Here is a 16,133-nt window from a genome sequence, read left to right as displayed (position 1 = left end):
AGAGTCCTGTGGTCCCTGTTGGGATCAGGCATCCCCTTTTTTTCCCCAAGGGCCGCTGGATAGATGAGGCTGTCGGGGCCGAGCAGCCTCTTCCCTTGCAACGCCTGGTGCAGCCCAGGCGCCGGGGTGGGACAGGGCAGGATGGCAGGGGCAGAGCTGACTCCTGCCCTTTGTTTGGGGGGGGTTCAGGTCTCACGCCGCCCACCACTCCTCCGTACAAGCCCGCCGAGGAAGACCTATACAAGCCAGACATCCCCCAGGAGCCAGGGAAGGAGGACGGGACAGCCCGCAGCCCCGGGGGTGCGGGGGACGCAGCAGCCTCCCGGAAAGCCCCCAAGAAGCACCCCGAGAGGACAGAGCTCTTCGCCCACCTGAGCCGAGCTGCCGGGCGCCCCGCGCTCCCCGAGCAGCAGGGCGTGCTCAAGCGGCCCTTCTCCCGCTCCTTCGGGGACCACGACTACTGCCAGGTGCTGAAGCCTGAGGCCGCCCTGCAGAGGAAGGTGCTCAAGTCGTGGGAGCCTCCGGGCCAGGTGGAGATGGAGCACAAGCGGAGGGTCCCGGCCGCCCACTACCAGGGGCTGGACCTCGGCGGCAAGGAGGCGGGCGGCGAGATGCTGTGGAAGGATGGCGTCAAGCAGCTGAGAGACCAGGAGATCAGAGCCAGCTTAACGAAGCACTTTGGCTTTCTGGACAGTACTCTCGACGATGAGGACATGGTCTTCTGCAAGACCCCTGAGTATGACACCGTCTTTGAAGACAGCTGCAGTGAGAGTGGCTCCCTGGTGGAGGAGGAGGAAGAGGAGGAGGAGGAGGAGGAGGAGGAGGAGCATGGTGACACCAAGCTATGCCTGCGGAGAAACCCCCTCTCCAGGACCAGTTTGCATTACTGTTCCCGGAGCAGGTCCAGCTCGGGGTCTTCGTGCTGCCGGTCCCGATCGCCCGCAAGCAGACGCGCCTTCAGGTACGGGGTGGGGGGGCACTTGGGGACATTCTTACACCCTGTGTTTTTGCCCCAGTGCGTGGCAGCCCCGGCTCGCTCTGCTTTGCTACCCCAAGTAATGAAGATGCTAATTAATGAAAGAAAAAATATTTAAATAATTGGTACTACATCAGGAGCTGCTGCAAGTGTCAGCCACAGCCGGAGAAAGCAGCACCAGGGCGAAGCAGCCAGAGGTTTCCATGGGGCCGGAGCTCTGCTGTGGGGCCGGCGAGTGCTGGCTGGGGACTGCCCCCCCACCATCTGCCAGAAAGGACTTTCCAGCGTCCTTTCGAGTGTTTCCAGACCCCCATCTCCCCTCGGCTGCGGATGCTTCTGAGTGCCCGCCCACCACTGCCAACGCCACGTGCCTCAGCTTCTCTGAGGGTTGAAGCTTTCCCCACGGGATCGCCCCTGGCTGACCCCCTCTCCCTCGCTTCCTAGGTGTGAGAATGGCGAGCAGTGCCAGGGCAGGAGCGGGCTCCGGGGCCAGCTGGAGAAGAGACGGGAAAAGGCCATCGTAAGTGAGCAGGGACCCTGTGCTGGGACAAAGCAATCCCCCGCCCTCAGTTCTCCTCCTGCTCCGGCAAAGCAGCGGTGGAGCCCGTTAGCCCTGGCTTCAGCATCCCTTGGTGCGAGGCCAGTGTTAAACAAGGATGTGGGGGTGGAGGGGGGAGAGAACAACCTGTGATGTGAAGCCGAGGCCACCGGTGACTGGCAATACACGAGAGTCCTTGGCACAGAAACGCCCAGAGCTTCTTAGGCCGGTGCGCGCTCGGCACTGGCAATTAGCGGGGTCAGCTGGGGAATCCCGGGAGCCGCTCGGCATTTACAGATGCGGTCCTGCCGCAGGGGCAGCCTTGTGCGCCGGGAACGCCGCGTGTGCCCACGGGCAGGAGCTGCGCGGGCGGTGGGCGTGCGGGGAAATAACTCGGTTCTCTGTACTGTTGTGCGCACGCACACGCGTGCACTCACACATGCCCCTCTGGCATTTTTTTCCTGCAATGCAATGGAATTTTGCCCCTAGCAATCCTTGGGAATATTTCTTGGCATCGTTACCAGGAGAAGCTGAAAAAGCTGCAGGAATGCAGGAGAAATTTAAAAGAGAAGAAGGGGGCGGTGGCTGCTTCAGCCTGGATATGGCCGTCCCCCACAGCAGCGGTGTCCTGGGGACGACACGCGCGAGCTGGCTGGAGCGGGGACGGCCAGGCCCCGGAGGTGTCAGGCTGTGCCCGCGGCGGGGCTCCGCAGCAGCCCGGCATTTCCAGCGCCAGTCGCAGCCCAGAGGTGCGGTGTCCCGGAGCCTGAAACCTTCCGCTTGCTTTGCCAGGGGGAAGGCCGGGTGGTGTATATCAGGAACCTCTCCAGCAGCATGAGCTCCAGCGAACTGAAGAAACGCTTCGAAGTGTTTGGTGAAATCGTGGAGTGTCAGGTCCTGTCCAGGACTAACAGGTGGGTGGCGAGGGAGCGGCGGTCCCGGGCTGCAGCGGCTACAGACAGCCCCTCTCCTGCGGCAGTGCCGGCACGGCCAGGCGGTGCAGGGGCTCCCCTGCGTCCCGCCGCGCGAGTGAGGGGGCTGTGCCAGTGGGGTGAAGCGCTCTGCACCATGCCAACCCCCGCGGTCAGCCGAGCCCACGGACGCAGTGTGTCCACAGCCCCAGGGTACGGGGAGGGACGGCAGGATGGAGGGACGGCAGGATGGAGGGACGGCAGGATGGAGGGATGGCAGGATGGAGGGACGGCAGGATGGAGGGACGGCAGGATGGAGGGATGGCAGGATGGAGGGACGGCAGGATGGAGGGACGGCAGGATGGAGGGCTGGGGTGGCAGCGCTGGTCAGAGTGGCGTCAAGAGGGGCTGCGGGACCCATCGCATCTTGAATTCTTTCTCTGGTTGCTCAGGGGCGATAAATACGGCTTCATCACCTATCGGTATTCAGAGCATGCCGCCTTATCTCTGAAGAATGGCACCTCGCTAAGGAAGAGGAACGAGCCTTCGTTCCAGCTCAGCTCTGGTGGCCTCGGGCACTTCTTCTGGACCAGATACACTGACTTGGGTAAGAAAGCAGGAGCTGCTTTTTCTGAAGCATCTCATTTTTATCAGCGTAGAGCTGTAACGGCCCATCGCACTGCTGAACCCTAGTCATGCAAGGATCCTAAAGCTCTGTAGAGCCTGCAGGAAAAGCCCACCAGCTCTCCTGTGGCTCATGTCGCTGCTCTTTGCCCAGGCAGATGGCTCGGGAAGCTGGGGGCAGAGGAGAAAAGCAACTGGCGTGAGGACCCAGAGTGTGTTGGCTGCAAAATGCAGCATCACACCCCAGGGCACAGCCCATCCTGTCTCCACTGCGTTTCTACACAGCGCTGGATGCTTTCCAGCAGAGAGGTCCCTTCCCCGTCGTTAGAGAAGGCAGTCAGCAATATCTCGTTAGCCCGAGAGGTGATCTGGATGGTTTGCTGCTCCACAGGACACTGCATGTGCACTTTTGAGCCAAAATGATGGCACTGTAATGTTCTCTGGTCGCATTAACTCTTTCTGTGCTGTACGGGCTTCTGCAAGACCTCCCCCCTCATCGACGGCATTAGCCAGGGTCTCGCTGGACCCAGTCCCTCCATGCGTGGGAGGGCTGCAGCCTGAGCTGGGGATGGGAAAGAAACCCTGTGCTGGTCCTGCGAGAGAACTGTGATCCAGGCTTCCCTCAGCCCTGGTTGCTGTGATCTTCAGGTGTTTCACGAACACCGCGTGCTTATTTCTGTACCCTCAGCAGAGGGTGAAGCGGTTCGAGTACCCCACTTCATACATGAGAGACTGAGGCCCGGAAAATAAACCCCTAAGTCTTGGCTTATGTCTAGACGCCCAGTCTGACACGAGTACTGCCCGATCTTTTAGCACCTTATAGTGTCTCATCTGCTCAGAGCAGCAAACCCTCTGGCTTTGGTTATGGGTGCAAATGCCTGCTGTTCATCTAAATAACTTCTGGGGCCTCTCATTTTGGACACGGAGAAGTCCAGATGATGAAGTGATGAAGATGTTGTCATGTGGCTGTGCAGTGCTGTGGGGAGCGGGGGCAGAGGTGTCCCCCGGCATAGGAGAGCCCCCCTCAGCTCTCCTCACCTGCTGGCAGTCCCCCCGTATTGCAGCGCCTGGCTCGTTCCTAAAATCCTTCTCGCCCTGGTGCGGGATGAGATGGGGAGCCCACAGGCAGAGGTGAAATGCAGCCAGGTCAACCCAAAAGCGTTAAGCTGCTGGGAAACGAGGCAGCCTTATTTCTGGCATTTGCTGAATTGCCCGGGCTTTGCGGTGGCACTGTTTGTTCAGCTTCCGACGGAGGGCTGGGGGGTGCTGCAGGCAGGCACTCCCCTCCCCGCAACCGGCACGGCTCCCGCGGGGACGGGCCTGGGAATTCAGCTGCATCCGGCAGATTTTTGCACACCTGGGAAGGGGTGCCCGCGGCGTGTGACCTGCTGGGCTGGGCATGGCCACAGCCCCTCTGCCCACCAGCTCCTTTTCAATGGGGTCGAGACCATCCCTGCTCCCTTTTGCCATCACTGCCTCGTCCAGGCTGGCTTTGCGGTGCCGGGATGCAGCATGCCGGTAGCGGGGGAGCAAGCGGTGCCCTGCCATGCCTCAGTTTCCCTCCCCAGCAGGCAGCGAGCGTGCTCGTGCCCCGCTCCCTGACCCGGCTGCCTTGTGTCCCTGCCGTTCCCAGATTGCAGCGCGGAGGAGTCGTCCCCAGCTCCAGTGAAGAGCAAGTACGAGACCATGGATTTCGACAGCTTGCTGCAGGAGGCCCAGCTAAGCCTGCATCGGTAACAGCCTTAACCTTGGAGGAATACCTCAATACCTCAGTCAAGGCACTTCCAATATGTTTACGTTTTCAAAGAAATTATTCAGTCTATGGAAAGCGAGAGAGAGCGAGAGCACGCACGCGCGAGAGAGAGACTGCTGTCCCTTCTGAGCGATGTTTACATTGAACAAAGCTGCTTCTGTCTGTGAGTCCCCATGGTGTTGATGTCTCACTGCCACACGTTAGTCCCCCTGCTTCTGACTGGTTGTTTTAGGGTGAGCCTAGGAGCCCCCGGCCCCTCTCCCCACTCCCGGTCCCCACCGTGCTCCCCCCGCGGAGTTGCAGCTGTGTTCACCATAACATTTTTTTGTCCGTAGTGTGTGATGATGAAATTGTTAATTGTGAATAGAATCAGGATTATAAACTAATTTTTAATAGAAGAAGAAGAGAAAAAAAAAGTATATACTTAAAAAATGTATTTATGGCTCAGATGTACTGTAATTCAGATTTATTGTACTGCTTCCTTGATTTTTAACTATGCACTGTAATGAGGCACTTGCCACTCAGCAAATGGGGGGTCAGAGCAGAGTCGTGGAGCCGGCATTCACCCGTCGGCCACGGAGGCGCCCACCTCCCCCGCCGGCAAACCGGGGTGCTCGGCAGTCGCGTCGGAGTCACCCACTTTGCTGTAAAGCCATTCTTCTTGCTCGCATGGCCCGAGCCCCCCAGCCCCCAGCCCGGCACCCAGGGGCTGAGCTCAGTCCTGGCGCGTGACGGAGCCGGCGGGTGGTGGGGCATGCCGGCCCCGCGCCGTTCTTGCCGTGGGGCCAGGCGGCTTTGCCGGCGCGGAGGAGAGGGGTGGTAGAAGGATGCGCTACCCGGGGGGCTGCGGGACCGATGCCTGCTAGCCATCGCTGCCCCAGCCCTCCGCCGCCTTTGGAGGTGGCCAGGCTCGATCCGGCGTGTCCGGCCAGCGCAGCCTGGGGGACTGGCGGCTCTGGGTCCCCGCGGGGGAGCTGGCTTCTCTCCGGCTCCTCGGGCGGCTGGGCGACCGGCCGGGCTGAGCAGCTTCCTCCCTGCTCAGTTCCAGCCCCTGCAAAGCAAGCGGGGCGAGAAGACCTGTCTGCGATCCCCGCCCAGCAGCCAGCCCAAAATCCAGAGAGGCAGCGAGGTGGGAGGGGGCACAGCAGCCGTGCCGGTCGTCTGCTCCACCCCAACACCCTGCCCGCGCTCTGCCAGGTACCTGATAAGCCATACACTTCCCCAGCACCCAGTTGGCACCCAGGACCCGTCCCCCACGCCCGCTGATGCCCCGTGGCACGCTCGCCTGCTCTGCCTCTGGCTGGGAGCCCTCGGGGCTGCCTGGCAGCACTGGATTTAAGGCATGCTCCAGCACCCCACTGAAATCTGCCTGCAAACTTGCCCTCCATGTCTGGGCGAGGTGGGAGGGGGAGAGAGCTCACCACCAGCTAGAGCGAACCCCACCATGAGCCGGCCAGAGGCACTTTTCCCGAGGGAGTGGGAATCTTGCTGCTGCTCAAGCCACTGCCATCGTCTCCATTTGTTTTTCAGACCCAGAGACCACTAGGGATTTAGCCATCCTATGTAGATAGAATATTATAGCCTTAACTCTGCCAATAGATAGATTAGGGTCTCCTGGGGTCTCCCCTCAACGTGACTTAGGGGTTTTATTCTCATTTCCCTGGTGTGGGTATTGTTTGTCTTGCAGGGAGTATGACCAAAGCCTCCAAAATTGCACAAGACGTGATGACACGAGCCTGAGCGCTGCCGAGGTGGCCCTTGGCTCCGGGGCCGTGCATGCAGCTGGTCTCTGGTGGGAGCGGGAACGCCAGCAGCGCCGGCACCGGCGCAGTTACCTGGCTATTTCTCCCTGATTTCGGGGAAGCCGTGGTTCTGATGCCAACCAGCCCGGCGGTGTGAGGGCCCACAGGCCACTGCAGGGTTTGAACTGTGGGTCCCCAATCTGCTGCCCGTGACAATCGCTGGCCAGGAACAGCCCTTGTGCCATTTCAGTCTCAGCAGCGAGGCTCGGCGTCTCTCCTGCCATGCACTCCCCCGCTTCTCATCCCACCTTAGCAAACACGAGTAGCTCTGGCCGAGACCGAGCATCTGCTATTGGCAATTGCCTCATTGTAGCTTTGCCTTTTTCTGTCCTAGTATTTCCTCACAACGATGATGTTTACATGTGATTGCTATAGAGCTTATGTAGAATGTATATAGCGACACATTTAGGGTGGGTAGTACTGTCCTGTGCTGTGCTGATGTTTTTCAGAAAACGATCAATCCAAAAAAAACCAAACAAACAAAAAAGCAAAGTCAGTGGAATTCTTCCATCTCCCGCTCAGCCGGGGTCACCGGGCCGCCGTGGCCGGGCCCCGCTGGGGATGCATCAAGCGTGGCGGAGGGGAAGGGTTAGTGCAGAGCCGGGGGGTCCAGAGCCCTCTCCTGGGGGATCACTCAGTCACTTCCCAAGCATTGGTTTCGGTGTACCCAGATATAAAATTTCACGGTGTTTTCCTGCGGCTGGGCGCCCCAGGTTGGCCCACAGCCCTGGCCTGTGCCTGGCTTCTGGATACCGAGGCCGGTGCTCGGGAAAGGGAGGGCTCGTCCTGCACAGAGCCGATCAGTACTGCACCCGTAGGGTAGGAAGAGTTGCAATAAGTGGTCTTTGTGGTGCCTGAAGCCTATAAGTGGGGTTATTTTGGGTTTTGTTTTTGGTTTTGGTTTTGTTTTATTTGGGGCTTTTTCTTTTCTTTTTCTTCAAATTGGGGTGGTTTGTTTTTCCTCCTCCCCCGAGAAATTTCTCCAGGTTACGCACTGCACGCAGAGGTGTGCACGGTGCAGAGGCACCACTGCGGCTGGGGCAGCCCTCGGCTGCTGCCTGCGCCTGCCGGCACATCGCTGCAGCGGGAAAAAACAGTGCTGCCTGCCCCGGGGGCACGTGCTGCCTGCCCCGGGGACTGTGCTGCCTGCCCTGGGGGCACGTGCTGCCAGCCCCGGGGACTGTGCTGCCTGCCCCGGGGACTGTGCTGCCTGCCCCGGGGGCACGTGCTGCCTGCCCCGGGGACTGTGCTGCCTGCCCCGGGGGCACGTGCTGCCTGCCCCGGGGGCACGTGCTGCCTGCCCCAGGGACTGTGCTGCCTGCCCCGGGGGCACGTGCTGCCTGCCCCGGGGACTGTGCTGCCTGCCCCGGGGACTGTGCTGCCTGCCCTGGGGGCACGTGCTGCCAGCCCCGGGGACTGTGCTGCCTGCCCCGGGGACTGTGCTGCCTGCCCTGGGGGCACGTGCTGCCAGCCCCAGCGGCTTCCCCTGACTTTTAGGACTAGGTGAGAGTAGAGGGTGTTCAGCTCAAGAAGCACAGGCGGGACAGCCTGCTGGGGTTAGAATCCCTCACACAGTGTTTGTGGCGAAAAGTAAGTTTCCACTTGATTTTTTATTTAAATGCAAAGGTGTCTTTAGCTTGCAGCGCTCGAGCCGGCGAAGGGGCGGGAAGGAGGGGTCGGGCAGAAGGGGCAGGTGAGAGCTCTCTCCCTTAGTGGCCTCTGACCGTTCCCGATGCTAACGGGCCAACAGGGCCGGAGCAGAGCGATGCCCGGCGCCGTGCGGGAGAGGCTGCCTGTGCTGCCGGGCGAGCCGGAGGCACCCGGCACTTTGCAGGAGCCTCGTCCGCGGGGCTGCCAGGGCCGGGGAGTGGGGACTGCTCCGCCTGAGGATTAGGTTTACGTCCCACCCAGCCCGTGGCATCGCGGTGTGTGCCCCGGCATGGGTGCAGCTCAGATCTGGGCGCCCCAAAAAGGGAACCTTCGCACCCCGGCGGCCGTGGCAGCCCCGGGAAGCTGCCCCCCGCCACCTGCAAGGGCCGGGACCGAGCACTACTTCAAAGAGAAACTGGGAGCAAAAGGGTATATTACGGTAGGCAATAAGTAAGGAGAAGATTTATTTTTTTAAAAATATATAACTATAGAATGTCCCCCAGTAGTTTCCTGCAGGTATTGTGGGGAAATGCTGAATGTGAAGAGTTTTGTGATAAAATGCCCCTTTGCTGTTTTTTGCACAGATTTGCCCCAGAAAAGCTCGTTCAGGGTGGGGTACCGGGTTTCTGGCTGGAATCCAGCGGGTCCCTGGGGCTCCGCAGGAAGGAGCAAATGTTTCTGAGTGTCTGGGCTGAATGCAGAGGACAATCCTGGGACTTAAGTTTGATGCTGCCCCAAAGAAAATGTTTATCCCGATTCCTACTCAACGCAGCTGGCTGGGCTGCACGTCTTCTTTAACGAAGCGGCCGCTCAGTCACCACGTTACAGTTTTGAGTGTCTGGTTTCAGCACTGGTCCATGCAAAGGGGTGTTGCAATTGCGGACCAGCACTTTTTTTTCCCGTTCTGGGTGGTTTTTTTTCTTTCTTTTCAGAGGTGTGAGATACATCATTGTTCATAGCTGAGCCCTGACACCCTTTCTGTTCTAAGCACCGTAATCCATCCCCGACAATCTCAAGCAATATAGAGCCAAATGCAGCCTTTGGGTTTCATTCCTCTTCCCTCGCCCACCCTGGGGTCAGGGGCGCCGGCGGCAGCCTGGCCACAGCGCCCACGGCCACGGCACCGAGCCGAGAGCCACGCTGCGGTAAATACCGAGTTGGGGAGGGAGTGTGTGTATGCATGTGAGAAAGAGAGAGAAAGGACATTGATGCATTTCTTGAGAAAGGTGTAAGAATTTCACCTAAAAAAGGGGCACATTTGCTTTGTTATTTATAAAAAAAATCTAAATTCTGTCTTTTTCTTCTTTTTTTTTAAGTGAAAGGACACTGCTAATAATTATTAGGGGCCAATTCTGCCTCCCTTCCTCATGCCGAGTAAGTACTACTTAACTCTGCAATTTTCTATGTGCAGAGTAAGTAGAAGTAGCAGAATTGATCCCTCTGTGATTAAGAATCAAGTTTTTAGTCTGGTTTTTTTTTTTAATTGGTAGCAGTTTTTTATATTTCACTTAATTTTTTTCCCCAGTTCCGTTCCATTGTGTCCTTATTTATGTAATATACTTTAACCTTAAAAGATGGCATGGATTCTTATGCCTTTCCTTTATTATTATTGTTATTATTTTTAAAAAAAGATTTATTTCTAGTGTGATTTAACTGTCTACCTTCTAAAACGAGAGAACGTTTTCTTGTATTTTTACATTGTCAGATTCTATAGTTTCATAGATAATTTAACCAAATCGCTCAATGTATTATCTATATCTATCCGGTGGGTATAAAAGTTCTATTTTAAATTGTGTAAATACTTCAGAACTGGCTTCTTTTTCCAGACTCCCCTGCCGCGGAGTTACTTGTTTACATCAAAAAGACTGTAGAATCTCTACGCTCATGTACTGTAAATAGTGAAGTGATCTGCCTATAAATAAACGATAACATATATACTATAAAGTGGAAAGAAAAAAAAAAAGGAACAAGTCTGTGCCACTAAATACTGTAGTTTATTAGCGCAAAGCTGCTCTGGGAGGAGGTGTTTTGCTCTGCAGAAGGTGCTGTCCTGCATCTGCCTGGCCGGCAGCAGGATGGTGGGGCCACGGCTGGGGCTGGGGTACAGCGGAACCCCCCAGCTCGCTCGCACCAGCGCTGCAACGCTGCAGGTCCTGCGGGGAATATCCGTGTATATTGCTATTTTAAGTGTGGCTTCTTCCAGTTTAACTCGTGCAGGAAAAGCCTGGGCTCCGTACTCCGTCCTTTGGGAGTCCTTGCTGCTGCAAGACTCATCGCAGAAGAAACCCCCTTAGACCGAGGGAGTTAAAAATGCAGTGGGGTACGCATCTCAAATTTGTTTGAGTAGGAGTAAGAGAGCAAAGAGCTGGATTGCAAGAAAATGTCTGGAAAAGACTCCAGATGGTGATGCAGCAACCATATGGCTCAGGACGGCACCCGGATAGCCCCCCAGCACCAGGAGAGCCGTCCCCCGGCAGCCAGCCGGCTCTCCCAGAGACACGGCCGTGGTGGCTGAGATGCTGTTTCCCAGCACAGGGTGTCCCGCTGTCCTGGTCATCGTGGGAGCCCGGGCTGCGCAAGGGACGGGATGGAAAGCCCGGGCAACCGGCGGCAGCGGGGGGTCAGCTCCCCCGCAGCACGCGGTGCCAGCCGTTGCCCCTGCGAGGGCTCGCCAGGTTGGAGATGTTGCACTGGATTTATCTGGAGCACGATGCGGTGTTGCTGCCAGGAGAGAGGACCTCAGCAGCCTGAAAGGACGAAGTCTGCAAGGCGCTGAGCTGTCCCAGCTATTTTTTTCTGCTGATTTGCACCGATTTAGGAAGCTGCCCTAGACCTGCCCATCTCGGCACGGCACGGCACAGCCTGCGGGAGCCCAGCATGGGTCCCACCACCCAGCCACAGAGCCAGAACCAGCCTCCCACCCCAAACCCAGCCCCTCGGCCCTGTGACTGCTGCACCCTGAGTGGCGAACTGACAGGAAGCCCATTTCCCTGCTGCTTTCCAAAAAAAATGAGGCTTCAGGGCTACCAAACAGGAATATTTTTCTAAGATACAGTGACGCTGCCAGTGCCAGGACAGATTAAACCATGAAATTGCAAGGAGCAAATGTGGGGATGCAGCTGGGGCAGCCGGGGTTGGGTTTCCCAAGGTGGGTGCAAGCAGGAGCAGAGGCACGGGAGCGGGGTCCCCGGCTGGCAGGGCTCCAGGGCGGAGCGGGGGCACACGAGGGAAGGGTCTGCAGGAGGGACAGACCTGCCGCTGAGGCTGCCTCCCAGCCTGACCCGTGCTGCTGGGCGCTGAGTTCCCAGGCAGCTTCCTAGAAAATAAGGGACCGATACCGTTTATCGAGTATGGTCCTGCAAGCAGACCTAGAGACTGAAAGGAGCTGTTGGTGAATCGTGACATCAGTTCAGCAGCTCCGTTAGGCCCAGCAATTACTTCTAGCCATTTGGAAGAAAACCCAACGAGACAGTTTTCATGTTGGTCTAACTTTGTGATAAAACGGATTCTTTTCAAACAGCCCGGCTCTGCTTTTGTTGTGGCTTACGTGGCAGCTCTTCGACTGCCAGAGGGAAGGGAGGCGGCGTTGTCTCCTGTGCTAGGCACACCATGACTTGTGGGAGGGGGAAATAAGTCAATAATGGGCTTTTGTGAATAGGGACAGCTTTTGTTGCTGACCTTGGCTGGCTGGCACCTGGCAGGCAGCGTGGGCAGCAGGTAGCGTGGACAGCGCACGCACTGCAGGCAGCAGGCACAGCGGGTCTGCAGGGGCAGCGCGTGCAGCGAGGGCAGCGCAGCAGTGCCCGCATCCGGCTGGCTGAGCTGCCCCAGGCTCGAGCTACCCTGGGCTCCACCGGCTTGGTGGGATCCCCGCTGTCCCACAGGCAAGGGCCCACAGAAGGGCTCATGGGTGGGCAGGGGGGCAGGGGCACAGCAAGGCAATGCCTGGAAATGCCATGCCACGCTTGTGCTCCTGACTGGTGTGAAACGCCTGTTGCTTGGCGTTTATTTCACTGCCTGGTGAGCTGTTCTGGGCTGCCCTTTGGAGTTTCAGCTCCCACCCATGTCCTGGGCATCTGACACCAAATCCTGCCCCGAGCTCTGCTAGGTGCCGGGGCATCCTGCTCCCTGACACAGACCTCAGCTTCTGGGCCATGCAAGGTCTGTCCAGGGTGCTTTGGAGGCCATACTTAGAGTAATGTACACATTTGCCCACTCTCAGCATTTATCAGTCCCAGCTTGGTGTCCAGGTCTGGCCAGGTGTCTTTGCAGGGAAAAACAGGGACAGGTTTGGTTCCCTTGCTCCCTGCCAGCTTGGGGACCTCCCTGCCCGCAGCAGCTGCCCCCATGCCCACCAGGGACTCCTCCCGCTGGCTTTCCCACTCCCTCCTGACCTTTGCACCTCTCCCACTCAAGGCAGCTGCAGATCCTGCGTCCTGTGCTTGCTGTGCGTCTTTAAATGCTGGTGGAGAGCTTTCTCCAGGTGCTGCTGGTTTTGGGTCCTGCTATCTCTGTTCCCTCTTTCTCTTCCCCTCAGTCCTTGGCTGGATATGTTTTAATTTTTCATATGCTGTCTCTGCCTCCAAATATACCTTTTCAAACTCAGAATTGGATCCCTCGTGTTTCTCAGCAACCTCCTGCAGGTAAGAAGGCACCATCCCCTCCCCACAGGCTTTTCTAGCACTAACCCTGCTACCCAAACACCCCACCACCCTGCTGACTCTTAGGGAGCATTTCCAGCTCCTTATGTCTGCATGCTCTTGCTGCCTGCAGTTTGCAGTGGGCCACAGTCGGTGCTGGCTACACAGACCCTTTGATGACCAGGGCAACAGAAGCAAATCTGCGCCGGCAGCGGCTGCAGTGGGCGAGGTGCTGGTGCGGGGCTCCCGGGACGCAGCCTGCTTGGCGCAGCAGTGCCGGGGCTGCCACCTCCCTCCTTTTCTAAGCGTCTCTGCTTCCCTTTCAGCTTGACATCCACAATGACCCCCCCTTACTCCTGCAGTCGTGCTTTGATCACCGCGAGCAAGCGGCTGCCCAGGCAGAGGCTGAGCGCCGAAGGAACAGCAGTCGGCTGGAGAGAGCAGGGCGGCTCAAGGTCACGGGGAGCTGCCCTCTGCCTTGGCCAACAGCCTGCAGAGTAGAGGGGGGAACCTCCTCACCACCTTAGTAGCAGCGATGATTTTAGAGGAAAACTGTCTACCACGCTGCAGTAGTGCACACAAGCACACGATGCCCCAGGCTCTCAGTAGCCCCTGAACCACCCAAGGCTGATGGCCCATGCAGAGCCTGCCAGAGAAGGGCGCAGAGAGGAGTTAGATCGCCCTGGAGCCTGGCACACGCTATCATCTGTATCTGCTCACGCTGTTTCGGATCACTCAGTGTGTGTCTTCATTGCAGTGGGTCTGCAAAATAGTGGTGTCTGCCTGGAGAGAGGAAGGGAAAGGTTTTGTCTCACCACTGCTAAATGGGCAAACTCTTGGGTTCAAGCCCTGGCTTTCATCACCACCACCACCTCCATTCATCACCGCAAGCTACTGAAAGTCAGCTCCAGGCAGCAACTCAGCAGTCCAAGGAGAAAAGACAACTCGTGCAATCCCCCCAGGACGTGGGACTCTCCCCGCCGCACTCAGGCAGCAGAGGGAGGGATGCTGCTCCGAGCATCCTCACTCCCGGGGTTTAGCTCACCTTCAAGGTTACTTCCAGGAGACAAAAGTCCAGGTTTGCTCTGCTGGATTTTTGCAATCAGTCAAAGCCAACCAGCACTGAAATACTGTCGTATTTAAAATTATATGGAAAAATCTATGCATCTGGCCATGCTACTGAATTTCCACTCCCTTCAGTGATGCTGGTTGGGGGGACCCAGACATCAGTGCAGCTGTGAAGCCAAAGGGAAGAATTAAAAAGCCTGTCTGACTGCAGCCATGCACTCCTTTGCCATGCGGGCTGCCTGCAAGCAGCCCAGGAGATACCAGCAGATTATTTACAGTGGCCATTACCTGCAGCTTCCAGCATCTACTGGCTATCCAAACTCCTGAAGGAAATTAAGGAAACTAATTTTTCTTCAATAAAAATATTAAGCACTTTAATTAATGAAGGATAAAGAAAGAAGATTTTAGGCTAGGCAATTTGCAGGCAGCACGCACAGCAGCAAGGCTGCAGCTGGCCTCAGCAGCATGCAGCGGTGGAGCAGCAGCTTGTCTCAGCCTGTGTCTGCAAGCAGGGCACAGTAAGTAACCCACAGTGATCCACAAAATCCCCACAGGCTCCCACGTGGAGCAAGACCTTCTGCAGCCCTCATAGGCTCCAAGGAGATCAGACAGAGGATTTTTCCTATGCAGCACAAGGTTTTGGGGTTGGGATGCACGCAGCAGCACGGCAGTCAGACGGTGTCACGTGCACTACGGGCAGCATTTGCAAATGGAAGTTCTGCCATGCTGGAGGAGGTGGGGAAGGGCAATGGAAAGCAGCAGTTTCATGTGCTTTGGGGGAACAGCAAAGCCAGCTGAGCACTGCATAGAGTGTTCGTCACGTTCGAGACAACTGTGAAAAGGGATTAGCAGGAGTGAAGTGTGAAGCCACAAACCCCATGGAGGAGCGAAAAATAATGATAAAGGACACAGAATGGTTAGGAATGAGAATAAGAAACATCACTTGGAAACCACAGCAAACATCTGAAACATCCCTATTCAGTGGGCCAAGGTCATAAGAAAGCACTAGGTAGCAGGTAATGGGCCGCAAGCTGAAAATGAGCTTGCGCTCTGATATGGAGGGAATGATTCTACCTACCCCCGGCAGGTGCATCATGTCGGAGAGAACTGAGAGGCCAGTACCATCAGGAAGAGATTTGTATGATAAATTCTTGTAAAATAACCAAAATAACTATTGCTCCTCTGGGCATTTAGCCAAGTACAGAGTCCTTGCCTGGACAGCAGCTCAGGAGTCTCACTTGGTTCAATGTGTGTTTGAAAAGTCCTCAGGAAGCCAGGAGCAACCAGAGCAGTCCAATAACACCAGCCTTTGCAAACACCCCAGGCAGCAAGGTCTCTGCCACAGGGCGGTCACGAGGACCACTTTTTGCTAGGACACTTACTGGCAGTGTGCTTTGTGCCAACAGCTTCTCAGCATAACAGGACAGAGAGCACAGACAAAGGAGTAGCTTTTAAAATAGTAAAAATAAGTTGCCTCCATCCTTCTTTCTCCCCTATTCCTTAAATGAAAGAGCCTTTTATTCCCTCCTGTTTCTAGGAGAGACTAAAGTTTAAGTCTTAGCAACTTGGAGGAAAGGAGGGAGCAGCCCTGAGCAGAGCCCTCTTACAGCTCCCGGAGGAGGGCTGGGCTGTGGTATACCCGCCCAGCTGAAGGGCAGCAAGGGAAACATGCGTTTTTCTTCCTGCTTTCTTCTCTGCACTCAAATATTGAGGGCAGGTAAGAACCCGGGCAGTGCTGGAGAAAAGAAAAGGACCAGTGGACACAGAGACAGGCTTTAAGGATGGAGGATCGCCAGATGTTATCTCAAGAAATAGCTACAAGAGGACTGGGATAAAGAAAAGTTACAGAGGGCACAGATGGGAGCCAACGGCTCCATTTCCTGGCTGCTGCCCTCCCCATTTATGCAGGGGTGGGCTATTTGCCCTGCTGCCCTTGCAGTGGCCAAGCTCGCGGTGCCGGAGCTGGGGTTCGTCCTGTGATGGTCGTGGCTCCGACCAGCATGGCGGATGAAATGCAGGCAGCTGGGCGGAGGAGAGGGATGACCTTCCCTTGCGAGGGGGAGGAGGCAGCAGCTCCCTGCCTGCGCGGCGAGCGAGAGGCACCTCGCCACTGCCGCTTTCTCTTCCCATCAGCGCCCTCCCACTCAGCCCCGTATGGCAGCCCAGGCGCT

At 57.0% G+C, this 16,133-nt stretch overlaps 1 protein-coding gene across 1 annotated transcript in view; it reads left to right on the top strand.

Moving 5' to 3' along the window:
- PPARGC1B (PPARG coactivator 1 beta) overlaps positions 1-4,786 on the top strand; it is a gene marked incomplete at its 3' end in the record, with an annotated part of 48,081 nt that extends 43,295 nt beyond the window's left edge. Inside the window, exons 8-12 of the mRNA XM_082006176.1 lie at positions 190-961; positions 1,421-1,496; positions 2,307-2,428; positions 2,878-3,032; positions 4,683-4,786. Of these exons, the coding sequence (XP_081862302.1) occupies positions 190-961; positions 1,421-1,496; positions 2,307-2,428; positions 2,878-3,032; positions 4,683-4,786 (1,229 nt within the window). The remainder of the gene's footprint in view (positions 1-189; positions 962-1,420; positions 1,497-2,306; positions 2,429-2,877; positions 3,033-4,682) is intronic.
- Positions 4,787-16,133: the final 11,347 nt, after the last annotated feature.

The sequence above is a fragment of the Phaethon aethereus genome (assembly GCF_964289735.1).
Source record: "Phaethon aethereus genome assembly, chromosome: 14".
Taxonomy (NCBI): Eukaryota; Metazoa; Chordata; class Aves; order Phaethontiformes; family Phaethontidae; genus Phaethon; species Phaethon aethereus.
This window is presented reverse-complemented; position numbering and strand designations above follow the sequence as displayed.